General features: G+C 40.8%; 1 protein-coding gene across 4 annotated transcripts in view; it reads right to left on the bottom strand.

The window, feature by feature from the left end:
• LOC132831037 (formin-like protein 1) overlaps positions 1-27,854 on the bottom strand; it is a 273,471-nt gene that overhangs the window by 15,122 nt on the left and 230,495 nt on the right. For 2 of the 4 annotated variants that reach the window (XM_060849082.1, XM_060849084.1), the window contains 7 exons: positions 23,887-23,967; positions 22,931-23,060; positions 19,504-19,667; positions 17,782-17,883; positions 14,534-14,638; positions 9,172-9,295; positions 7,771-7,883 (listed from right to left, as the gene is read on the bottom strand). In XM_060849082.1, coding sequence (XP_060705065.1) covers positions 7,792-7,883; positions 9,172-9,295; positions 14,534-14,638; positions 17,782-17,883; positions 19,504-19,667; positions 22,931-23,060; positions 23,887-23,967 — 798 coding nt within the window. In that variant the 3' untranslated portion in view covers positions 7,771-7,791. The remainder of the gene's footprint in view (positions 1-7,770; positions 7,884-9,171; positions 9,296-14,533; positions 14,639-17,781; positions 17,884-19,503; positions 19,668-22,930; positions 23,061-23,886; positions 23,968-27,854) is intronic. The other 2 variants (XM_060849081.1, XM_060849083.1) reach the window with 1 other exon arrangement.

The raw sequence follows: 27,854 nt of genomic DNA, 5'->3' as shown, positions 1-27,854 counted from the left end.
GTGTGTGGAGTCAGAGGAGATAGGGGAAATGCTAAATAAATACTTTTCATCAGTAGTCACACTGGAAGAAGGCAATATGGTCGAAGAGAATACTGAGATACAGGCTACTAGACTAGATTGGATTGAGGTGCATAAGGAGGAAGTGTTAGCAATTCTGGAAAGTGTAAAAATAGGTAAGTCTCCTGGGGTGGATGGGATTTATCCTAGGATTCTCTGGGAAGCCAGGGAGGAGATTGCAGAGTCTTTGGCTTTGATATTTATGTCACTATTATCTGTAGGAATAGTGCCAGAAGACTGGAGGATAGCAAATTTTGTTCCCTTGTTCAAAAAGGGGAGTAGAGACAACCTTGGAAATTATAGACCTGTGAGCTTTACTTTGGTTGTGGGTAAAGTGTTGGAAAGGGTTCTAAGAAATAGGATTTATAATTATCTAGAAAGAAATAAGTTGATTAGGGATAGTCAATACAGTTTTATGAAGGTTAGGTCGTGCCTCACAAAACCTATTGAGTTATTTGATATTAAAGGGTGATAGTAAAGCAGATGATGTGGTGTAAATGGATTTCAGTAAGGTATTTGATAAGGTTCCTAATGATAGGCTATTGCACAAACTACGGAGGCACGGGATTAAGGATGATTTAGCAGTTTCAATCAGAAATTGGTTAGCTGAAAGAAAACAGAGAGTGATGGTTGATGGGAAATATTTATGCTGGAGTTCAATTACTAGTGGGGTACCGCGAGGATCTGTTTTGGGTCCACTGTTGTTTGTCATTTTTATAAATGACCTGGATGAGGGCATAGAAGGAGGGGTTAGTAAGTTTGCGGATGACACTAAGGTCGGTGGAGTTGTGGATAGTGCTGGAGGATGTTGCAGATTACAGAGGTACATAGATAAGCTGCAGAGCTGAGCTGAGAGGTGGCAAATGGAGTTTAATGCAGAAAAGTGTGAGGTGATTCACTTTGGAAGGCGTACCAGGAATGCAGAGTACTGGGCTAATGGTAAGATTCTTGGTAGTGTAGATGAGCAGAGAGATCTTGGTGTCCAGGTACATAGATCCTTGAAATTTGCCACCCAGGTTGATAGGACTGTTAAGAAGGCAAATGGTGTGTTCGCTTTTATTGGTAGAGGGATTGGGTTTTAAAACAATGAGGTCATGCTGCAACTGTATAAAATTCTGGTGCGGCCACATTTGGAGTATTACATACAGTTCTGGTCATTGTATTATAGAAAGGATGTGGAAGCTTTGGAAAGGGTTCAGATGAGATTTACTAGGATGCTGCCTGGTATGTTGGGAAGGTCTTATGAGGAAAGGCCTTATGAGGAAAGGCTGAAGGACTTGAGGCTATTTTCGAAGGTTAAGAGGTGACTGAATTGAGACATATAAGATAATCAGAGGGGTAGATATGTTGATCAGTGAAAGCCTTTTTCCTCAGATGGCTATGGCTAACACGAGGGGACAAAGCTTTAAATTGAGGGGTGATAGATATAGGACAGATGTCGGAGGTAGTTTTTTACTCAGAGAGTAGTAGGGGCATGGAACGCACTGCCTGCAACAGTAGTAGTTTCGGCAAGTTTAAGGGCATTTAAATGGTCATCAGATCGGCATATGGATGAGAATGGAATGGTGTCAGTTAAATGGGCTTCAGACTGGTTCTGCGGGTTGGTGCAACATCGAGGGGCCGAAGGGTCTGGACTGCACTGTAATGTTCTATGTTCAATGCTATACACAGCATTCCAGATGGTGTCTTACCAATGCCCTGTACAACTGGAGCATTGTCTCTCAAATTTTGCACACAAATCCTCTCCCAATAAACCATAACATTTGTTTTCCTACATGCATACTAACCTATTGCAATGTATGCACTGGAACATCTAGATCTCTATCTGTTAACAGAGCTCTGGCCAGATGCTGATTTAGATGTCACAACAGTTGGAATGTGTGGGATATAGGTAAAAGTGTTACTTCTGCAATTATAATTATTATACAAGGTAAATGAACTCACACAAGTGTGTAAATGTTTCAACTAAGAGCTGAGTCAACAAGAATGCAAACAATGTGGAGGAAATACATAATTATTTTTGTGTTAGCTAAAATTGTATGCAAGAATGAAACATGACTGCAAAACAATGGTAGATGTTACAGACAAATGGATAAGGTGCTGTGAGGATGTAGGTTAAGCCAGATATGCTTGCACAAGCAGTAGTTATAAGCATCTGTTCCCCACTTTTACAGAAACACAGGAACAAACCCCAATTAAAAAGTCATAAGGATCAGTATGGTTGGGGAAAGCACAGATGGAGGGAGTAGATAATGGTGAAGAAAAGATATACCTAACTATGGGCTACAGTGGGATGTGGTCAAACGGCCTTGTGAGGCCAGAAATAGGCATTTTGTCACAGACAAGGCCGGATAAGGCAAGAGATAAACAGGAGTAATGGGTGCCGGTCTTAGGGAAGGGGAGGATGGAAACGGGGAGGAGCAATGGGATAAAAAAGGAACCAAATTACATAAATATCGTGTATTAGTTGAATTCAGAGTGTGTGTGTGTCCCTGCCTTGTAGACAGTGGACATCGCACCCTCTTGCAAGGGTAAAATAAATGGCACTACTGATTCAGATCTTGTCTCGAACTGAAATTATTGAAGTGAGTGAGCTTTGTTTCTCACAGAATGTATTGAAACCTATAGCCTATGCTACATTCAGCTCACTAAAATAGTTTAAGACTAGAATCTATGATAATGACCTCCTCAAATATTGATAATGACTTACCCTGAGTACCTATAGCTTCAAATATTTACAAATGCTTGAAACATTTTTTTTTGCATTAATATGTTGGGCTTCCCTTTGATTGAGAATTGGCATTTCTGCGGGACCTGCTCCTCCATTTAGATCTTGAAATGTTTGGTTGATTGAGTACACTGGCTGCACACTCCAGACTTGAGCACAATGTCTACGGAACTGTGAGAGGTCCATGTTTTCAGGCATACGATTGTTGAGGTGAGATGTTGAAACAAGATACCATTGTCCTCCTGGATCTGAGAAGAGTATTCTGGAGCAAAGCAGGGGAAATCCCTGGTGTCCTGCAAATACTTCGCTAACCAACATCGCCAAAACAGCTTCTCTGGTCATTTGTGCATTATTGTTTGTGGGAAGTTGCTGTGCATAAATCGGCCGCTGTATTTTGAAATTACAAATTTCAACAATACTTTATTGGCTGTAAAGTGCTCCAAGTGTCCCAAGATCACGAAAATGAGTACAAGCTTTTTTTTATCTCCACTGGAAAGCCATCAGGAACAGCTGATTTCTCCCTCTTTGTATACTTGGATCATTTAATTCACCATAAACCAGGACCCTTGGAATCACTTGTCTTTTAGTCAAGGCATTGGATACAAAAGCAAGGAGGTTATGATGGAGCTGCACACGACATTAGGTAGCCCATAGCTGGAGCACCGTGTGCCATTCTGGTCCCCAAACTGTAGGAAGGATGTGAATACACTGTAGAGGGTGCAGAGGAGATTCATCAGGATGTTGCCTAGACTGTCCTGATTCAGCTATGAAGAGACACTAGATAGGCTGGGGCTGTTTCCCTTGGAACAGAGAAGGCTGATGGGGGAACCTAATTGTCCTGTATAAACGTCTGGTAGGCATTGACAGGGTAGATAGGGAGATACCTGTTACATTAGCAGACGTGTCAGTAACCAGGGAACACAGTTTTAAGGGTAGGAGATAGAGATTTAGAGGGATCTTGAATAAAAATCTTTTCACCCAGAGGTTGGTGTCACTGCCTGAATGGGCAGTCGAATTGGGATCCCTTAAGCTGTTTAAAAGCTTTTTTGGATGAACATTGAAAAGCTACACCATCTCTGACTACTGGCCAAGTGCTGGAATGTGGGATTGGAATGGATGGCAGTCTGATGACTGGTGATGAGACATTGGGCCTCTTTCTATGCTGCAAAAACTCAATGATACTTCTCGCGAAGGAAATCGCTTGCAAACTCAGCTTTTATAAAAACTGTTAGAACATCTTGACAATCACCAAATATTCTGCAGTCAATTAATTAATCATAAACTGATTCCATGACCAATGCAAAATGTGACACCAAAAAAGTTCAGTGTTGGGAACTTTCATACAGAGGAACTATTAGGACCAAATATGGCAGATCCTATAGAAACCTAGAACGCAGAAGCAGAAATTGGCATTTGACACTCAACAGGATCATGTCTGATCCTCTATTTCAATGCCATACTCCCACTGTGACCCCATATCACTTGACACCTTTAGCTTCTAAAAGTCTATGTATTTCTTGAATATGTTCAGTGACTCGGCCTCCATGTGCTTCTATGGTAGAGAATTCCACAACCGAGTGAAGAAATGTCTCCTCTCAGTCTGAAATGTCTTATGCATATCCTTAAACTGTAACCTCTTGTTCTAGACGTCCTGGCCAGAAAACATCATCCCTGCATCCAGTCTTTCCAGCCCTGTCGGAACTTTATATATGTTTCAATGGGATCCCTTGTCATTCTTCTAATCTCCAGTGAATACAGACAGGCCTAGTCTGTACCATCTCTCCTCAAACGACAAACCTGTCAGCCCAGGAGTCAGTCTGCTGAATCGTCGCTGCACTCTCTCTCTGACAAGCATATCGTTTCTTAGGTAAAGAGTCATAGGATATTATAGTACAGAAACAGACCCTTCGGTCCAACTCATCCACGCTGACCAGACATCTCAATCTGACCCAGTTCCATTTGCCAACCTTTGGCCCATATCCCTCAAAGCCTTACAAATTCAATGTACCTAACCAGATGCCTTTTAAATGTTGTGTTTGTACCAGCCTCCACCACTTCCTCAGACAGCTCAATTCATACACACAACATCCTATGCGTGAAAAAGTTACGCCTCAAATTCTTTTTAAATCCTTCCCCTCTCCCCTTAAATGTACCCTCTAGTTTAGAACTCCTCCACTCAAGGAAAAAGACTTTGGTTATTTACCCTATCCATGCTCCTCCTAATTTTATAAATCTTTATAGGGAGACAAACATCACACACAATATTCCAGGTGTGAACCCACCAAGGCTCTATTCTTCAATAAGACTTCCTTGCTTCTGTACTCGAAATTCCTTGCAACAAATGCCAACAGATATTGCCTACCTAACTGCTAATTATCATGCTTAATTGCTGTGATTAGTGTAAAAGGACATCCAGGTCCCTTTGTACATCAACCTTTCTCAATCAATGACAAACTCTGTTATTCTGTTTTTCCTACCGAAATGGACAATTCCACAATTACCGAAATCACCCTGCATCTGTCATGTATTTGCCCACTTACTGAACTTGCCTAAATTACCCTAGCGCCTCTTCATACCTTCCTCACCACAAACACTCCCACTTAGTTTTTGGTCTTCAGAAAGCTTGGAAATATGAAACTTGATTCCCACATCCACATCATTGATATATATTTTGAATCATTGGGGTCTAAGCATTACTCCCTGAGGTATCCCACTTTCATACTGAATGTGACCCAGTTGCTGTATTGTTCCCTGCCTGCTAACCAATTCTCAGTCCATGCTAGTATCTTACTAACAATTCCATGTGCTTTGATTTTGCATAATAATATCTTATCTAGGACTTTATCAAAATCTTCCTGAAAATCCAAATACACATACCTACTGGGTTTCCCCCAGCTCTTCTATTGGCCATGTTCGCGAAAAAAAACCCTCTAGTTCATTCATCAAACACAACTTCCCTTTCTTAATATCCATGTTGATTTAATGTCGGTATTTAAGGGTCCTGCTATCACATTCTTTATGATAGACTCCAGCATTTCCCACTTACTGACGTTAGGCTAAACAATCCATAATTTCCCATTTTCTCCCTCCGTCCATTTTCCAAAGAGTGAAACCACCCTCCAATTTGTCAGGGTTGTCTCACAATCAATAAAATTTCTGGAATATGACAACAAATACATTCACTATTTCCATGGCCAACAACTTTAATACCCAGGGATCTTGACTGTCAGGCCCTGGAGATTTATTAGCTTTTAGTCCCACTTATTTTCCAGCACATTTTTATTAATTCTAAGTTTTTTTTCAATTTCTACTTTGCAAAAGACTCTGACTTCACTGTTTGAGAAGTTATTTGCGTCTTCTTGTGTGAACACAGAACAAAAGCAGTTGTTTAACTCTTCTGCCATTTCTTTGTTTAGAATTTGGGCAGCACGGTGGCACAGTGGTTAGGGGCAGCACGGTGGCACAGTGGTTAGTGGGCAGCACGGTGGCACAGTGGTTAGCACTGCTGCCTCACAGCGCCAGGCACCCGGGTTCAATTCCGCCTCAGGCGACTGACTGTGTGGACTTTGCACATTCTCCCCGTGTCTGCGTGGGTTTCCTCCGGGTGCTCCGGTTTCCTCCCACAATCCAAAAATGTGCAAGTTAGGTGAATTGGCCATGCTAAATTGCCCGTAGTATTAGGTGAAGGGGTAAATGTAGGACTATGAGTCTGGGTGGTATGCGGGTCGGTGTGGACTTGTTGGGCCGAAGGGCCTGTTTCCATACTGTAAGTAATCTAAAAAAAATTAGATTACTTACAGTGTGGAAACAGGCCCTTCAGCCCAACAAGTCCACAATCCACCCCCATACATTTACCTCTTCATCTAACACTATGGGCAATTTAGCATGGCCAATTCACCTAACCTGCACATTTTTGGATTGTGGGAGGATACTGGAACACTCAGATGAAACCCACGCAGACATGGGGAGAATGTGCAAACTCCACACAGTCAGTCACCTGAGGTGGGAAGTGAACCCGGATCTCTGGCGCTGTGAGGCAACAGTGCTAACCACTGTGCCACCATGCCATCCACAATTCTTCCATTTCAGACAGTAAGGAACCGATGTATTTGTCTTATCTTTTCCTATTTACAACTTATAGAAACTCTTACAGTCTTGCATTTATGCTCCTTATAAGTTTACTCTCATGCAATGTTTTCCCATGTAACCAAGCTTTTGGTCCTCCTTTGCTGAATTCTAAACAAACATGACAGGTAATCACTCTGGAGTATCTGGTGCATTTGTCAGCTGCAAAAACCAGTGTTCTTGTGTGTACTTGCTGTAAAGGTCAAACCCATTTATAACTACAACATGCTACACTCACGTTAGTTATCAGCTTCTATGTTTGACCTCAAGTTGATGTTTTACTTTCTGGTATAATTGGGTGCAATTGTAGAGCCACGGAGAAGATTAAGACATGGCCACACACAACAATGGCTTTGTGCTGAACAATAAACATGGTGACCACCGCCCCCTGCTGGTGGTTCACTTTTACACAGTGCATCAGTCAAAACCTCCACTACCTTTTTGGAGAGGTTGCTTGAATCTCTGAAGGTCAATTTATACTATAGCATCGACATAAAAGAAATTCATTCCCAACAATAATATCACATAAAGCTTCAAATCATGTGGCATAATTTTAGTAGTGAAAGACTTAAATGATTCATATGAGATTACCTTTGTTAGTTATTGTAACGCTTGTTTTGTCTATTAAATTAGATAAAGTAATTACACATTAATATTGCATCATTTAATTTCTAAACTTAGATAACTTTAGATAATATACATTCTCCTATTAAACTACCTGAAGAGTACAACTCAACTTTTATATAGATTTGCAACATTAACCATAAAGCTACCTACAATGCATTTTGCTCCAACCTGTAATGTATTGATGAATAATGATGGTTTCAAAGCATGAAACACTAATGTTGCAGTTCAGTTACCTAGAGAAAGTGCAGAGTTCACTAAGGCGGACTTTCATCGTTAAATGAGGCATCGTAGAACAGTCGAGAAGAGCGTTTGGCAGTCCGCGCAGTGAATGGGACAGTCTTCAGTGCTGTCCATGAGAGTCCAGGCAGGAAGAATGGTGCATGTGAAAGGACCAGAGACAAAGCAACAGAGATCAACATGATATGAGAGAAAAGCAGAGGAAAGAGCATGATGGAGATAAAGAACAAGCATAAGAGAATGTGATGAAAATCATGGAAGCAGGAGAGGGACAGCAAGCAAGCAAAAAGCAACACAGAGAGAAAAGCAAACATAAGGAAAATGGGGGAACAGGGAGGGATATATAAAGAAGAGCAAAGGAGAGAGTGAGAGTCATAGAGGCAGTTTTCAGCTGAACATATTCACAATTCCCTTCCTCCAAATATTTGAAACAAGAAATCTTTTGTCTCAATACAGGCATTTTATAAACAATCTAAATTTTGCTTTTGCATGTCTGTCTGTCTGTAATAGTTGTGAGAGCAGAGTTTGGTTAATTATTCACCTCATAATTAATGTTTGGTTAATTATTCACCTCATCTAGCTTTACTGAAATAAAACATAAACTGAGACAGGTTTGGATGCAAGTGACACTGGAAGTAGTTCAAAATAATCACTCAAATTCCCTTTAAAAGAGTGACGTGCCATTCAAATTAAGATTTGACTTTCAGCATCTTTATGATTGCCGAGAAACAAGCCACACTTCCAGGGATTTCTCAATTTAACCACTGACTGCAATAGTAACTCTTACAGTTGTAAAGATACCCATGTTTCAGTGCTGTAACAGCTAAATACACGAGACACAATTTAGACACAATTGATCTCCGGACTTAGTTCAAGAAGAATTAAGCATTATCACTTTTCTGACCGCTCCCGAATTTAAAATTAACGGTGTATTTTCTCCATGGTTTTCCAAGTCACAGTCTACTTGGGACTTCCTTCAGTGAGCTCAGTTGCCATTGGCTGTAAAGTGCCACCTTGATGAGTGGCACTGTCACACTGCCAATGAAGCAGGAGGCCATTCAGTCCCACAAGCCCTGCTACACAATTCAATTAGATTGTGGCTGATCAACTCTTCACTTATCCACCAGCATTCCCTTGTTGTTCTTGTCTGACAAAAAGCTATTGCTCTGAAACACTAAGTGTCCCTTAGCATCCATACCTTTTCCAGATTTCTACAAAACTGTGAATGTGTAGCAACACGTTCTACACTGAGTGACATGACAGAGCCAGCATAAGGATTCAGTATCTGACTACTTGGGGTGGGAAAAGAAATTAATCCTGAAGGATTAGTCTTTAAGTTTTACTTCCCCAGATTAGTGTGCAAGACAGCTGTGTGGTATTCTCCTGCACTGAATTACCTGTGATAATATCCTCAATTGCTCCGTCCTTGCCCTCATACACCATTCTCTCTTTACCCTGCTGCTTCTTCTTCAGCTCGGCCATTAGATCCATGTGAGGGACCTTATTCCTCGTGGGAAGGGGCTAGAGAAAAAGATAAGAGTTCACTTGTCACTGCTGCGAAACTGTGAGTTACAATCACCAGAAAATAAATTGTTCATGAAATTGAAAAATATTTGGAGTCACCCATGTTAGAAAACAGCTCCTCTATTTAAATCACTCCCTGGCGTGCTTAAGTTTAAAAAAAAAGCAGAGCTTTTGTGTTACTCGCACTCAGATGAGTGGCATGCTGTTTTAGAAAGTCAAAATGATTACACGATGCTGAGCGATGTGTTCTTTATTGTTGAAAAGTTAACGTTTGTTTAATAGATACAGAGTTCATACAGGGTCGAATTGAGAATCTGTCAGTTAAGCAAACACTGGGTGAAATATGCAGCTTGTCAATTGAGAAGCTCAATGTTAATTATTTTAATTGAGGTTAAGTGCATACAGGTGAGGGTTTGACTGGGAGGTTTCTTAAGTGTGTAATAGCAACACAGTGGGGCTCTTGTGGTTTAGTGGTAATGTCCCTACCTCTGGTCCAGGAGGCCTGGGTTCATATCTCACCTACCCCAGACTCTTGAATGGACCTTTCATATATTAAAGTTGATTTTTCTTTGCATCTTCTCTGTGGCAGAGAAAATACATTGTGTTCTATTACCATGATGTACTCATCTAAGGTATGATTTACCTGGATAACATGCAAAACAATACTTACCACTGTATTTCTGTACATGTGACAATAATAAATCAAATCAAATCAAAACAAAAATCCAGATGTACGTTATAATGTCTGAATAGGTTGATTAGAAAATATCTATTGTGGTAGACTGAAATTAGGAGATATATGTCTGTATTTCTTTATTATCATGATAGAATCCCTATTCTCTAGTCATTCGGGCCATCGACCCTCCCACTTTATTTCCGTAAAGCTACATTTCCCATTGCCAACCCACCTAGCCTACACATCCCTGAACAGTATGGGCAATTTAACATGGCCAATCCACCTAACCTGCACATCTCCAGACTGTGGGCGGAAGCCCACACAGACACAGGAAGAATATGCAAACGCCACACAGACAGTGGCCTAAGGCTGGACTCAAACCCAGGTCCCTGCTGCAGTGAGGCAGCAGTGCTAACCACTGAGCCACAATGTCTTTCTTTGATTAAATCTTTCGAACACTGGCTCTGGTTTATTCTTTCATCAACTGATTATTGGTTAAATCCAAGGTAGAAATATTGATGTGTTTCCTCAATTTATCATCTACAGTTATTCCCAAGTTACTCATGGCATGATCAAAACCAAGTTTGCACAGGCATTGGCCCAACCTGTTAGATTTGTGGAGCTGATTGTTCACATGGCCTGCATGTCAAAGGTTCATCACCTATGGGCTGGCCCAGTGCTGGAATTCTTCAATTAGGGACACAATTGTCAATGAGTAGGATTTGTACATTACTGTTGTTGGTGTCAAGATGTTCTACGGAGGAGTGAAGGGCAAGTGATATGGCATCTGACGTGGATCTGTTGGTCCGATAGGCAAATTGGAGTGGGTCAAGAGTAGTGGGGAGGCTGAAGTTGATCAATGCCATGACCAGCTTTTCAAAGCACTTCATGACACTGAAGTTAGGGTCACTAAACGATAGTCCTTGAGACGTGCTGCATGAACCGTCTTAGGCACAGGGATGATGTAGGCCATCTTGAAACAGGCAGGGACAGTGGGTTGCTGCAGGGAGGGATTGAAGATGTCCGAGAAGATCTCTGCCAGTTAATCTGCATATGCTCTCAGTGACACAAAAAGCGAGTGATATATGAAGTGTGACAGACTATACTTTTTTTATATCATGAGCTCCTTTTGTTTTAGTGGTTTGCTCCCACTCCATTATGTTGTTGTACGGCTAATGGGACCAGAATAGCTGACAGTACCAGTCCTGGACTGGACTTGACTGTGGAAGGCAGTGAGTTACCCTGCCGATCCTGGTCTCCACTGTGGTGTCCCGTCTTCACTTGCAGTGGCACGGGTGACTCAGTGATTGGCACTGCTGCCTCACAGCACCAGGGTCCCAGGTTCAATTCCAGCCTTGGGTGACTGTCTGTGTGGAATTTGCACATTCTCCCGTGGTCCTGTTTCCTCCCATAATCAAAAGATGTGCAAGTCAGGTGGAATGACCATGCTAAATTGCCTGTAGCACTCAGGGAATGTATTGGTTAGGTGCATTAGTCAGTAGTAAATGTACAGTATAAGGCAGGAGAGTGGGTTACAGTTTGGAGGGTTGGTGTGGACCTGTTAGGCCAAAAGACCTGTTTCCTCGCTGTAGGGATACTATGACTTATTGCTTTAATGGCTCCCATCAATAAAAGGAGCTTAGAATGTGGATGTATTTTAAAGGGATGCAAAGTAAGGGATGGTGAGAGAATGAAACCTTTTTCAGTCAGTGAGTGCACTGCCTAAAAATGTGGTGGAGGCAGGTACAATGGAGGCATTCAAGAGGAAATTGGATGAGTTTTGAATAAAAATAGTCTGTGGGGACATAGTGAAAAGACTGGAGTTTAGTATTAGGTAATAGAACCAATACAGACAAGATGGGCTGAAGGGTCTCCATTGTGTAATTCAGTTGTAGATATATAGAACTAGGTTTTCCTGTCATTTTATGAGCTGTCATAGCAACCTGCAGTTCCACTGCACTCTGTAACCAGCTTGAGTAATTTGCCTTGATTATACTTCAATCAGCAGGAACCTTTCCGCTGTCAGTGAGGAGACTGCTGTCTCAAGGGACATTGCTGGATATGACTTCTTCGAAGATCATGTCTTAGTAGTTGCACTAGATAGTTGTTCTCATTGCAGCTCTAGGAAGTGGTGGCAATGTCTCGACATTAGCAAAGCAGGGGCCCAGGCTAATGGCCTGCAGGCACAGGTTCAAATCCCACAGCAGCAGCAGCTAGTAGAATTTGAATTAATTAAGAAAACAAAACCTGAAATAATCAGATGGCCTCAGTAATGGTGACTGTGACAGCTGTCAGCAATTGTTGCAAAAACCCATGTGGTTCACTCACATCCGTAAGTGTTTAAAGTCTGGTTGAAGATTTGTAGCTCGGGTGTCCGTTGTTGTGGTTCTGTTCGCCGAGCTGGAAGTTTTTGCTGCAAATGTTTCGTTCCCTGGCTAGGGAACATCATCAGTGCTATTGGAGCCTCCTGTGTAGCGCTGCTTTGATGTTTCTTCCGGTATTTATAGTGGTTTGTTCTTGCCGCTTCCGGGTGTCAGTTTCAGCTGTAGTAGTTTGTATATGGGGTCCAGGTCTATGTGTCTATTAATGGAGTTTGTGGATGAATGCCATGCCTCTAGGAATTCCCTGGCTGTTCTCTGTCTGGCTTGTCCTATGATGGTAGTGTTTTCCCAGTCAAATTCATGTTCCTGGTTGTCTGAGTGTATGGCTACTAGGGATAGCTGGTCGTGTCGTTTTGTGGCTAGCTGATGTTCATGGATGCGGATTGTTAGCTGTCTTCCTGTTTGTCCTATATAGTGTTTTGTGCAGTCCTTGCATGGTATTTTATAAACTACATTAGTTTGGCTCGTGCTGGCTATTGGGTCCTTTGTTCTAGTGAGTTGTTGTCTGAGTGTGGAAGTTGGCTTGTGTGCTGTTATGAGTCCTAAGGGTCGCAGTAGTCTGGCTAGTAGTCAGACTACTGCGACCCTTAGGACTCATAACAGCACACAAGCCAACTTCCACACTCAGACAACAACTCACTAGAACAAAGGACCCAATAGCCAGCACGAGCCAAACTAATGTAGTTTATAAAATACCATGCAAGGACTGCACAAAACACTATATAGGACAAACAGGAAGACAGCTAACAATCTGCATCCATGAACATTAGCTAGCCACAAAACGACACGACCAGCTATCCCTAGTAGCCATACACTCAGACAACCAGGAACATGAATTTGACTGGGAAAACACTGCCATCATAGGACAAGCCAGACAGAGAACAGCCAGGGAATTCCTAGAGGCATGGCATTCATCCACAAACTCCATTAATAGACACATAGACCTGGACCCCATATACAAACCACTACAACTGAAACTGACACCCAGAAACGGCAAGAACATCCATCAACAGACACATCGACCTGGACCCCACATACAAACTACTACAGCTGAAACTGACACCCGGAAGCGGCAAGAACAAACCACTATAAATACCGGAAGAAACATCAAAGCAGCGCTTCACAGGAGGCTCCAATAGCACTGATGATGTTCCCTAGCCAGGGTACGAAACGTTTGCAGCAAAAACTTCCAGCTCGGCGAACAGAACCACAACAATTCACATCCTTCAGAGAAAGAAATCTGCTACTCTTGCTACTCTGATTTAAAAGACCAGTGGTTGACTTTCAAATGCCCTCTGAGGTGGGTGATGAAGCCACTCATCACGGGCAATTAGGGCTGGGTAATAAACATTGGTTTTACCATTGACACCCACATTCTACGGAAGAATTAAAGTAAAATGATGTTCTCAGTAGCTTCATGTTAAACAAAAGATATTCTAAGATTTAGCCTAGTATAAAGAAACAGAGCCAAAGGTGATTGGTGTTGCTGTGCTCAGTTGGGACAATAGAATGGCCATGGCCCTTCACAGAGACTCACCAATTTCAGACACTCCAGAGGCTCTGGTGACAATTACACGGCCTAGATCCCAACTTACAGGAAACCTTAGATTTGTACAATTTGTTTTGCTCTTCTTGGGCTATGAAGGCAGAGGTAGGTAGGCCTCCACATTGGCTCCTCAAATCAGTTGCTAGGCGACAGGCCAAAGGGCCATTGGTTGTTCTTACACAATTCCAATCCCAAGCTGAGCTCTTAATTCAACATTCTTAATATTTGGAATGAAATTGCTCTCCTTAGTGAACAAAATCTTTCAATAGAGATCGCATAGTGGTTCAGTGGTTCAGTGGTTAGCACTGCCACCTCATAGTTTGATTCCAGTCTTGGGTATGTATGGAGTTTACATGTTCTCCTCGTGTCTACGCATGTTTCCTCTGGATGCTCTGGTTTCCCCCCACAGTCCAAAGCTGTGCAGGCTAGGTGGATTAGCCATGGGAAGTACAGGGTTAGGGTAGAGGGTGGGTCTGATTGGGATGCTCTTCAGAGGGTTAGTGTGGACTCAAAGGGCAGAATGGTCTGTTTCCACACTGTAGGGAGTCTATGAACATATTTTCCCAAACCAATGTAAAACAAAAGGCTGTCAGTCAAATCATTTCACCATTAAGCTCAGACAGAATCCTCACCTTCACATCTGGCTGGTCCATATTGGACGATGAGATTTTGTCCTCAGGGTTTTGAACGGCCATTGCCTCTTGCTTCTTTCGGCACTCATTTTCCTGCTCAGCTTGCTGAGATTATATAAGAAAATGGAATCATCAGGTATTGCCATGAATCCATTGGCTTGGTACAATTACAATTAATATATCATTCAACCACTTTGAAAAGACTAAACACTTAATGCCTTGGGATCTTTCTTTCCCATTGTTTTGGCAATTTTTCCTGCAATTTCTTCATTATTTATCAAAGTTCCTTTCAAACATACAAATTAGGAGCAGAAGAAAGGCATTTGATACCTCAAACCTGTTCTTCATAAACTAAATTCATGACTGATCTTTCCGTGTCCTGTATATACCACATTCCTATTTATCCTCATTAACCTGGGATTCCCTCGCCTAACAAGGATCCAACCAGTTCTGTCTTAAAAATCACTTCCATTGCCCTCTGAGGCAGAGACTATGGAAGTTGCACAATCCTCTCAGGGAAAGAAAAATCTTCTCAACTCTACCTTTAAAGGCTGATTCCTAATTTTAAACAGTGTTCCCTTCATTCTGGACTCATCAACAAGGATAAACATCCTTTCCACTTCCACTTTGTCAAGACCAATCAGACAGAGTCATACAGCACGGAAAACAGACCCTTCGGTCCAACTCAAGTCATCTCTTGCTTTTCAAAACTCCCGTGAAATAAAATCCAGCCTGAGCACAATGGATAACCTGTCCATTCCAGGTATCGATCTCATATAAACATCCTTTGAATCACCTTCAGCATAGTTACAGCTTTTCTTTAATAAGAAGGCCAAAACTGCACGCAGTATTCGAGACATGTTTTCACCAGTGTCCCATATAACAGAAGCATAAATCCTTACTTTTATGTCTAATTCCCTTTGTAATAAAGAATCACATTCTATTAACTATCTTAATCACTTGCTTTGCTACATATTTACATCTTGTGATTCTTGCAGTAAAACAATTATATCCATCTGCACCTTGGAATTCTGCAGTAGTTTACCATTTAAATTATACTCTGTATTCTTATTCTTCCTGCCAAATTAAACAAGTTCCCATTTTCCCATATTCTACTCCATCTGCTCACTCACTCAATTTATCAATATCACCTGCTTATGTCATCTTCACAATATATTTCCCAACCTATCGACATCTCACCTGCAACTTTACCTACCTAATCTCCTCACCTAATTAATTGATATGAATTGTAAAATGATGAGGGTCTGACACATCTGTTTTGGGCCTCCCTCATCATGTCCTGTGAATCTGAAACAGATCCATTTATGCACATTCTGTATTTTTCTGTCAATCAGCCTATCTTGTATTTAAACTGGTAAGTTGCAGTATGAGCTTTTGCTTTGCATAATAACCCTTTATGTGCAACCTCATCAAATGCCTTCTGGTTTCTGGGAAATTAACTCCAACAAATCAAATGCTTCATTAGTCACCTCTCTTAAAAGCCTGGGATGAAGTCCATCTGGATCTAGAACCTTATCCACCTCTAGTTGCATCTGTTCACTCATTAACACCTCCCTGGTGATTATAATTTACCAGGTTCCCTTCTTCTGTCCACTTACTGATTTAAAGGTATTACTGAGATGCTTTCTGTATTCTCCAGTGAAGTCAGAAACAAAACATTTATTCATTACATTTGCCAGTTCTTTATTATCTACCATTAATTCCCCATTCTTTCCCTCATGCCAACCAACTTTGCTTTACTTTCTTTTCCCTTTTTATATACCAGTAGAAATTCTTGCTATCTGTCCTTTTAATTCTAGCTAGTTTCTACTCATGCTGTTATTTATTTGTACTGAAAACCCTTCTGTCATTCTCCAACATTCTTTGTATTCTGACTAGTCATCTGAAGTGCCACTCAAGTATACACTTTCTCCTTACGTTTATCCCTTTCAGTGTCTGCCACTTTTTGTGTAATGATGTACCTGCTTACTTGATAGCGCACTTCATTTCAGCTCATGTTGGCATAGGTGCACTTTAAAATGTTGTAATCTTTTAATTAAATGCTAATCTTAGGCAGAACCATCTTCCTTTCAAAATTGAATCATATTACGATTGCTCCTATCCAAAGATGTCATTACTCTGAGGTGATTTATTAATTCTGTCACATTATATAGTACTAAGTCTAATATGACCTGCTCTCTGAGAGTTTCTTAGAAGAGCACATTTTGGAGGCAAAATCAAAAATCATAACAAAATCAGTTCCTGCCCTTCTTTCAAGCAGCAAATTCATGACTGGGGCTTTTCCAAATTAAGATTAGTCGGTATCCCCTGGTATTACCTCTCCTATCAGTGAAACAAGTTCCTCCTTAATTAACATAGATTAGGGCATGTAAAATTACCTGGTGTATGACATTTTCTCAGTGTCAAGGTGGTCTATATTCCCATTGTGGGAGAGACTGGAACTAGGACACAGTTTAAAAATAAGAGACCTCCCATTTATGAGGGAGATAAGGACAAACTGTTTCTCTCAGTGGGCCGTGAGTCTGTGAAATTTTCCTCCAGAATGTTGGAGACAGAGGAAATTCAAGTCATATTGGGGTGGGTGAGTAAATGGAGTAAAGGCCACAGTCAGATCAGTCATGATGTTCCTGACTGGCACAGGTGGCTTGAAGGATCAAGCCTGTATAAAAATCAACTGTCGAGGGGGTAGTGATAATGCTGGCAACGTTCATAGCAAACTTTATTTTATGAAGCAGCACTGTTGATAAACCTGCAAAATTATTTGCCTCAAATGCCGCGATGTTTACAGTATTGTTGCAATGTTCGAATAGTCAGTTGAGGGCGTAAGTGAGAAGGCTCTCTGCCAGAGACTGTTTATTTAAGGCAAAATTGCATTACTATTCGTGATTAGTGTTGTAAATAAAGTATTACACTGATGAGTTTATCCTTGCATTACATTTCTATTACTTAGTGTGTGTTTTTATATTGATTATGTGGTCCTCTTGATCAACTGGAATATTCAATCAACTGATATACTCCTGGTCCCATAGGTGTTGGTTAATTAACAGTTTGCTGTATTATAAGTTAGAAAATTCTAATTTAAACTATGTTTCATTAGAATAATGATGGGATTGTCCAGAAATGAGCTTCAGGAAGGAACAACGCATTTTGAAGCAAACATTGAAGTGTATACACATCAGTCTAGTGACCTAGACTAAATGGAGATCGCGCAGTGTTCTGTTCTTTACCTTATAAGCCTTGATGAACCTCAAAAAGAATGGGAAGAACATGGATGGTGGCATCGTCTTAACATCTTCACCAAAGTACTCAATGACAGATTGGTAAGCTTCCTGTGGAAGAAAACAATGAACACAAGGTTAGTCCCAATCAGCAACTGGGACTGTGATGATCAAAATTAACTAGAACAAAGGTAAGTCCCTCTTGAACAAGTTCATTGGGATCTGGGAGCTCCGTGCATATTCCTTGGGAAGCCCTGGTGGATATTGAGCAGCTGTCTAAAAAGGTCACCGATCTAAGGCACGAGTCTCCCCTCTTAATTTTTTCTGGCTGCAGACAGGAAGTGGCCTCACTCTGAACGCAGACACCTGTAGCCCGCCATTCATTCCAGTTGAGTCACCTCACAAAGACTCACTCAGATTTACACAACACCAGGGTCTGCCACAAAAAGCAAATTTAAATCAGTCAATTTAGGCAAAGTACTGCAGATACTGAAGATTGGAAGCAAAAAGGTCAAAGTACTGAAAAATTCAGCAGATCTGACAGCATCTGTGAGAGAGAAACAGAGTTCACAAAAGAAGAGTCGCACTGGACCTGTAACACTAACTCTGTTTCTCTCTCCACAGATGATGCCAGACCTGCAGAGTTTCTCCAGCAATTTCTCTTCTTTTTTCTAAACTAATCCGTATTCTGACAGGCCTGGTTAGAAGCTGTATGGAATATAAAATAAATTATGAGGCCAGATGGGCAATTCATATAAACCTGCACAGCAAAAACTTCTTTAAATATATAAGAGGGAACAAAAAGGCCAAAGTGAAGAGAGACCCATTGGAGAACAAGACTGGGATAATAATAATGGGTAACCAGAAATCAGTGTGGGCAATTTGTTAGAATCAATCCTGAGAGTTTGGATAAATTGTCAATTAGAACGGAGTGCCTGAGTTAAGGAAATGCTGGATAGGTTGGGGCTTTTTTCACGGGAGTGTTAGAGGTTGAGAGATGACTTTATAGTCGTTTATAAAATCATGAGGGGCATAGATAAGGTGAATGGAAGGTGTCTTTTCCCTAGGGTGGGGAATTTCTATACCGGGGGCATAATTTGAAAGTAAGGAGAGAAAGATTTAAAAACATACATGAGGGGCAACTATTTTTTGCTGAGAACGCAGTTACTATGTGGATGAAATTCCAGAGAAAGTGGTGGATACATATACAGTTACAACATTTAAAAGACATTTAGATAAGCACATGAACAGGAAAGCTTTGGATGGATATTGGTCAAGTGCAGGCAGCTGGGATTAGTTTAGTTTAGGGTTATGGTCGGCCCGGATTGGTTGAACCAAAGGACCTGTTTCTGCGCTATAGGACTCTCTGGCTATGACTCTGTATATTTATTTTTGAATGAAGTAGGATTATGAGACAAATGATTGGAATATCAGTTACAGAGCAGCCTAACATCTGGAGCACTTCAATATCTGCACCTTTCCAACAATGTTTGGGAAAGTGACCTGATCTATTTCCCTTACTCACCTCAGGGTACCTGAACGGTAAGTGTTGGGCTGGTTTTTTTGACAATTGAGTGGCTTTGTGTATACTGATAAACGCTGGCCAAAGCTAGCTAACTTAACATAAGACATCACTGTGTGCACAGTGCAGTGTGACCTCAACAAGTGGATGTTTTGGCTCAGTAAGATGAGCTTTTAGACTATTCTTTGAGTGAGCTTGTTGCTACTTACCTGCGCAGTTTTGCCGTCCTTCTGTAAGTTGTCCACTTTCTCACTGTTGCTGCTCAGGAATTCTTTCAGGAGTAAACTGGTATCCTCGACCATGAAAGCTTTCCGGACAAGTTCCATCCCCTGTTGTAACGATCGCACGTCCTGTAGAACATTGTCCAGTGACACTGCGATAGAGACAGCAAGTGGGAAAAGTCACCCACATTCTAATCAAAGAAGCTGATAATGGTTCAGGTGGTGAGGCAGGTACAACACGATGTGCCCAAGACAGAAACAAAGGCAGATTGATTCCTCAATGTGCAATAGCTTGCATTTGTATAGCATTTTTGATGTGATAAAACATCCTGAATTTTGACACTAAACCAAAAATGGAGACAGTAAGACAGGTGACTGATACCCTGACAAAGAGGTTGCTTTTAAGAAAATGATGAGATGGAATTAGAAATGTGAAAGAGTTTTAAGGAGGAGATTCAACAGCTTAGACCCTTAGTTGCTGAAGGCATGGAGGCTAACATGGAGTAATGAAAATCTTGGATGCATTAGAAGCCAGAGTTACATGAGTAGATATCTTGGAGGACTGTCACACTGGAGAAGCTCACAAAAATATGAAGGAAGTGAGGCTATAGATAAGGTTGAAAATAGAATGAAGAATTAAACGCAAGGCTCTACTGGACAAGGAGCCAATACTGGTCAGTGAGCGTAGGAGTAATAGGTGAGTAGGTCTTAGTGTGCGTTCGATATGAATGACTTTGTTTCTGGACTATGGAATGTGGAATATTTGACAGGAGAGCACTGGAATCATTGAGTCTGCAGGTAATAAATGCATAAGTGAGGGTTTCAATAGCAGATGAGAGGAGGAAGCACTAGAGTCAGGTGATATTACAGAGGTGGAGTTAGGTGATTTTGGAGTTGACCACGACATAGGGATTCTTCATTGAGGACAGTGGCTAAAGAGAGGATCGGATATAGGGCAGAAACTGATGAGAAAGCTCAGACCTTAAAATATTGAATTGCACATTTTTTGATGATCCAATGTTGGACGGTGAAATAAGCTATGTGAAAAAACAGAGGTAGGGAGGGAATGAGAGAAGTGGTGAGAAGATAGCTAATCAGTATGTCTATAGATGGAGTCACCAAGGAGCAGCATAAATATGAAATAGGAAAGGGCCAAAGAAGTACCCACACATGCTCAGAAATTGGCCTTGACATTATTTTGGTGCCAATGAAGTCACAGGAGCTACATTCATAGCAAGATGAAGAAAGCCACTCTGATGATTCAGAGGGAATTGTTGATCCTGTCTGAATGGCACAGCTTGTCTTTCTAAAGGAGTTGGAGTCAGGTCTCTGTTACTATTGCTGTGGAGCAGGCTCAGGTTCTAATTTCCCAGATTTAATTTTTCCCAGATTCTCACTGTTAAATTGCCAGTGAGTGCAGACATGGAACCATCCTGCTAAAGGGCAATGACAGGTCCAACCTGCTACACGTTGGCATCATTCCCAGAAATCAAACTGAGACATTATCAAATACGCATTTCCTTTTGATCAACTCCCCATCACATAGCTATCTTCCATCTCTTATTGAGTGTGAGGTTAGCTCAGGTGGAACGATAGCTAATATGTACTTCAGAATATTGCGATCACAACAAGTTAATTCAGGATAAGATAGACTTGGTCTACCCCGGAAGACCCATCTGAAGGAGGGTCACTGGACCCAAAACATTAACCCTGCATCCTTTCCACAGATGTTGTCAGACTGGTGGTGTTTTTCCAGCAATCTTCTTTTGTATCTGACTTGCAGCATCTGTAGTTCTTTGGTTTTTTTTATTGGTTAAGGTAAACTTGGACCTACTCCTTTGCCTGCCCCAGGCTTGACGTGAATTGGTACTCCTCAAGTGGACTAATCGGTTGTATCTCCTTAATAGAGACAGATGCCTGTGACTAATTGTCTACTCTTACCAATCCCAATACAAAGAATAGATCGGAACTGATATACATGCCATTATAATTTAAAATACTTGCAGTTAAAGATAGCAACATCATTCACAGTGGCCAACTATTCATTTTCTAAGGGATGGTCCCTTATTTTCATTATTTATTCCTTATTTCTCAGACAGCCTGTGGGACGGTGAACTTATGACTCTTCTCTTGTCTTTGTCTCTTCAGCAATTTTTGATAAGACTGAGCCATTGTTCACTAACAACACTCTCCTCTGCCCACCGTGAAGTTTCATTTCTTTCGTTTCATAAGAGTTTGCATCAACCTGACAGCACTAACATGCTCCGTACTCCACCAAAATACACAAACAATACTGGTGAACATTCATCACTTTCCCTTTGTGAGAACAATTCCAATGTGACAAAATCATTTTTCCTTCATTACTACCATACCAACATAATCTAACATCCTCTCGCCCCAACTTCACAAGTGTCGCATTCACACAATCGAGCCATCACAGCTTTAATCATTAATGTATGGTATATCCTCGATTAAAAGTCAATCTCATGCGATGGTCGATTCCATATTTGTGGCCAACAAGTCTTGAATGTTCCACATATCTCACGTAAATTTGACCTTCGTTTTGACAGATAACAGACCAACATTTCCAAGTCAAGGTATTATCCTGCGCATAAATGTCATGATGAGGAAATGAATTTTTTGGAGCTATTGTGTGTTTTGATGTACAATTCACACCAATTTGGCATGAAGGTTTAAGATGCATCAGGTCAGAGTCAGGTGACAACCTCCCTTTGTGTGCAGCTCAGCTGAGCTGAGTTCCCCTGTAGCACTTGTGGAATACAGTCAGATACCTAGATGAGGTTTTAAAATTTCATTAAGATGTACCATGTGATTTTAATTTAAAGCCGTATTATATTTCTACTTCACATTTTGTATGTATAAATGAAAGCTTACTAATTCATTTTTGATTCTATTGTCTTTATCCAGTAATTACCGTAATTCGTTGAGTTTTTTTTATTCGTTTAGAGATCAATTGGGCTTCTGCTAATAATACGGTATTTTGGACTGTAGTATGAATTTCAGTCCTTCAAAAGTAGTTTCCATGTAATCGTCAACCCCATAATTTTAACCTTTAAAAACGTCTAAAAAATTTGACTTTTATACAAGTATATACGATAATCTAAATACTGAATTTTCCATTGTTTCAAACTTTCTTTTGCATTGGTGTACCCTCATCACTGTTCCCTCCATTTGGTGTACCCTAATCATTGTATCCCCCCAATTGGTGTAGCATCATCACTGCCCCCTCCCCAACTTGGTGTACCCTCATCACTGTTCCCATATGGTGTACCCCTATCTCTGCTCTTCCTCCTTGCTGTACTTGAATAAATGCTCCCAATTTATGAATTAGTAACTATTCCCTCTCCATCTGTAAAACTGTCAACATTCTGTTCAGGTCACTTGGCTTTATTACCTGCAGCAGCTTTGTCGACAAAGAGCAGCTCAGTATGAAAGGTACTGAGTTCAGGATATTGCGTGTGGATTATGTCTACAATGTAGTTCATTAGCGTCTGTTTTCTGTCCGTCGATTTGGTTTCAAGGAGCTGAAGGTGAACAGAGACAAAATAATTAATGGAATCACAGTTACATGTCCTTATAATTAGAATCTGTCTTAAATGATTTGTACCCAGCCAACAACACAATTAACAAAATGTGCACTGACTCGTTCAATGCTTACAGCCAATAATGCAATATCATCTATGTCAATTCATCCAATAAGCAACCAAGAATATGTTAATAATTTTTTAAAAACTTATTCAGTATACACTCACTAATAGAACCACCCCACACACTCTATAGATTAACAACCACTGTTCGTTGCTCAGTCGAATCTCTGTTTGCTTTCATTAACAGTATTATCTGAACTCCAAACCGACCCACTCTTCAATGTCATCCTTTCAGCATAAATGCATTCAGATCTAAAACTATGAGAATGACATCAAGTCACGTCCCAGTATCAAGATAAAATAGCAAAAAAGCTAGAAATCTGAAACACAGAGAATGCTGGAGGAACTCAGCAGGTCTGTCAGTACCTGTGGAGAGAGAAACAGAGTTAACACTTTGAGCATTGCACCAGTCTTGAAACATTAACTCTGATTTTTCCCTTCACAGATCCTGCCATACCTGCTGAGTTTCTCCAGCATTCTGAGAGTTGGTTTCAGTTGGTTCCTAGCATTGATGGAATTACAATCAATTGATCACCATCAAATGGTTGCATGCTGACTGGTGAAATTAACATTGCAGACAATAGCTAATTATGACCAATCATTCATTAGACTATTCAGTAGATTATTAGAGACTGCAAGTTACATTGGTAAATCACTAGATTAATTAATACATAATTTTCCAATAATAGTTCCACAATCTTACCAGGTCAAGACTCTGCAATCGGAAGCCATAAACGGCTCCTTTTTTACTGCTATTCATGTAGTTTCCAAATGCTAAAATGATCTGCAGGAGAGAAGAGACTGAATGAGATCAGCAATAATTTTAATGGTCTGTTTTTACAATATATTGTTATTCAGAAGTTGCATACTGAAATATTGTATCTTACAACAACTGATCTGCACAGAATCTGCACCAACTCATGGGCTTTCTTTGGTAGAGAAAAGTCTTGTTTTCTGGTAATTAGCTTCACATTGATAAACACAGACTTCAAAGTGTGTCAAGAAAGTAGGATTAGAGGACGTGAATTGGAAATTAGTGAAAACATAAGTACAAGACATCTCAGCCTAGGGTTTCCACTCATTTGATTGGCACAATTCACCAACATTGGTTTCATGTCCCTACCTCTGGATTGGGAGGCCTGGGTTAGAGTCCCACCTGCTCCAGAGACGTGCAATAGTATCTCTGAGTAGATTGGCTAAAAAAAACACGTTAAGTGTTGTGAGTTGACCTGGCTCAAAAAAATTGGACATAAGGCTGATGGAGGTTACCCTATAGAGGTTTATAAAATCATGAGGGGCATGGATAGGGTGAATAGCCAAGCACTTTTTCCCAAAGTAGAGGAATCTGAAACTACAGGGCATAGATTTAAAGTGAGAGGAGATATATTGAAAAGACTCTAAGGGGCAACTTTTTCATGCAAAAAGTGGTGCGTTTCTATGGAATGAACTGCCAGAGGAAGTGGTGGAGGCTGCTACAATTACAACATTCAAAAGGCATCTGGATGGGTATATGAATAGGAAGGGTTCAGAGGGATATGGGCCAAGTGCTGGCAAATGGGACTAGATTTATTTAGGATATCTGGTCAGCATGATGAGTTGTACTGAAGGGTCTGTTTCAGTGCTGTACATCTCTATCGCTCTATGACTCCACAGTTCAGAATAAAGCATGTGACAGGCTTCTGCCATATACCTTTTAAAAGGACTCTTCAAATTAACTTCTATCAGGAGCATTTAAAAATATTTTTAAAGTCAAAGCATTTTTATTTTACTAAGGTGCTGATTCGTAAATAATTTAAGGCTCATAATGAGTCGGTGCAGAGACAATGGGCTGAATGGCCTTCTTCTGCACAGGAATAATTCTGAGATCTATAGTTTACCATGAAGTAATTTAAAATTAAATTGCTATCAAGTGGTGGATTAGTTTGATGTATTGCCAAATCCAATATCAACTACATTAATAAAATTGCACCAAATTGTCGCTTTTTCATACCTCAAAATAAATAAGCAAATAAGACCCGATACACAAATGTGTGGCTCAAAACACTGGTGTATGTGCCAGTTCATGGGGCATTACTACCAGGCCTGGGAAAGGTGGGATCTTTACCATCAGGCTGGTCTGCTCCTGAACCATGCTGGGTTGCTGTTTTAGCAAACTGCATGACAACAGAAGAAGAGAGGGATTTAAACTGAATAGCAAGGGGGCAAAGGATCAAATTTGGGAAGATGCATTAAATTAAAGAATATACACAATGGAAGAGAGAAAAGTTCTAAAATGGAAATGCACCATGACAGGAAGGGATTGAATGTGCAAATTTCAGAGTGAATCAATACTTTAGGCGAGATGTTGTATCAACAATAAAAGGGTAAAACCAACAGTTTTATATCTGAACATATGGAGCATTCAGGGAAGAACAGATAATACAAATATAATTACAAATTATAATCTGATAGCTGCTGCATGGTGGCTGGATAACATAGATTGAGACCTGAATCTTTAAGGGTACAGGATGTTTAGGAAGGTCAAGAGTTAGGACAAGTGGAGGAGTGGCTCTGTTAGTTAATGATGGTACAAGCACAGCAGAGGATTAAATTAGGAATCTGCAATATAGAAGTGATTTGTGTAGAGATAAGAAATAATAATGTCACAAAATCACTTGTGGGAATCATGTAACAGTAACTACCCAGTAGGATGGAGTTTACCAGAAGAAATAATGTGAGTTGTCAGAAAGGTACAACAATAATCATGGGGGATTTTAATCTAAATATAGACTGGAAAAACCAATTGGCAAAGTTGACCCAGCTGAAATGCTCATAGAAGATTTTTTTCAATAGTTTCTTAGAACATTCTGGAGCCAATCAGTTCGAGACATGGTATTGTGCAATGTGATGGAATTAATTATTGATCTCATAGTGATGGAGCCCCTAGATACCATCAGTTATAATCTGACTGAATTTTACATCAGTTTTAAACGATAGAGAAATGGGTCCAAGACAAGCATGTTTAACTTTAATAATGTCAATACGAAAATATGAATGCCGAGTGAACTGACAAATTAGGTTAAAAAATTGTTCAATAGTGATGCAGTAGCAGACATTTAAGGGAATATTTCAGAATATACTGAACAAAAATTTTCCAGTAAGAAAGAAAAATTCCAAGGTGAGGACTCAGTGGTTAACCGCAAGCATTAAAGAGGCTATCAAATTTTTAAAAAAGGCAAATACATATCAAAATTATGTGTCAGGTCAGAAGAAGCAAGGATTGAATGAAAGATTATAAAGAGGGAAAAAGAACTAATATATGTGAGAAATCTAACTTGCAACATAAAATCAGATAGTAAGCGATTTTATAAATTGAAGGAAATATAGATCAAAGGAAACTAATTAATCAAGTAAATGTCGATTCTACAGAAAATAAAGGATAAGGAGAAGTAGATAAATTAAACAGGTATTTTACTTCAACCTTTACTGCAGAGGATTAAGGAATATTCCAAACATAACTGTACATTAGGCAATTTCATAGAATCCTACGACATGGAAACAGGCCATTCAGCCCATTGAGTCAATACCAAACAGCATCCCACCCTATCCCCATAACCCGGCATTTCCCATGGTTAATCAACTTCGCCTGCACTTTCCTGGACACTATGGGCAATTTAGCACGGCCAATCCATCTAACCTACATATCTTTGGACTGTGAGAGGAAACCCATGCAAACAGTAGAGAACGTGCAAACTCCACACAGGTGGTTGCCTGAGGGTGGAATTAAACTCGGGTGCTGTGAGGCAGCAGTGCTAACCACTGAGCCACCGTGCTGCCCTAATGGAAGGGAGGGAAGAACTCAAGAAAATTACAATCAACAGGAAAATGTTAGTGAGTAAATTGCTGGAGCTGCTTAGGTCCCAATTAACAGTAGGGAACAGGGCCGGACCTCAACCTTTCATTACATATAAAATAGACTGAAGGTATGATAGCTCAATTTACTGTTAACAAAAAGGTGGTAGGAAAGTAAGTTGTGAAGAGGACATAAACAACCCCTCACAGTTTACTGGGCAAAAATCTTGCAAATTAATTGTAATGTGGGAAAATGTGAGAGATTGTGAAGCTCTGAGTTGCAGAGGAATCTAGGTATTCTAGTACATGATTTGGTTGAAAATGTGTTGCTGGTTAAAGCACAGCAGGTCAGGCAGCATCCAAGGAACAGGAAATTCGACGTTTCGGGCATAAGCCCTTCATCAGGAATGAGGAGAGGGTGCAAGGCAGGCTAAGATAAAAGGTAGGGAGGAGGGACTTGGGGGAGGGGCGATGGAGATGTGATAGGTGGAAGGAGGTCAAGGTGAGGGTGATAGGCCGGAGTGGGGTGGGGGCGGAGAGGTTAGGAAGAAGATTGCAGGTTGGGAGGGCGGTGCTGAGTTGAGGGAACCAACAGAGACAAGGTGGGGGGAGGGGAAATGAGGAAACTGGAGAAATCTGAGTTCTTCCTTGTGGTTGGAGGGTTCCCAGGCGGAAGATGAGGCGTTCTTCCTCCAACCATCGTGTTGTTGTGTTTTGCCGGTGGAGGAGTCCAAGGACCTGCATGTCCTCGGTGGAGTGGGAGGGAGAGTTAAAGTGTTGAGCCACGGGGTGGTTGGGTTGGTTGGTCTGGACGTCCCTGAGGTGTTCTCTGAAGCGTTC

The sequence above is a fragment of the Hemiscyllium ocellatum genome, chromosome 32 (genome assembly GCF_020745735.1).
Source record: "Hemiscyllium ocellatum isolate sHemOce1 chromosome 32, sHemOce1.pat.X.cur, whole genome shotgun sequence".
Taxonomy (NCBI): domain Eukaryota; kingdom Metazoa; phylum Chordata; class Chondrichthyes; order Orectolobiformes; family Hemiscylliidae; genus Hemiscyllium; species Hemiscyllium ocellatum.
Note: the sequence above shows the minus strand (reverse complement) of the source record. Positions and strands in the feature narration are given on the sequence as shown.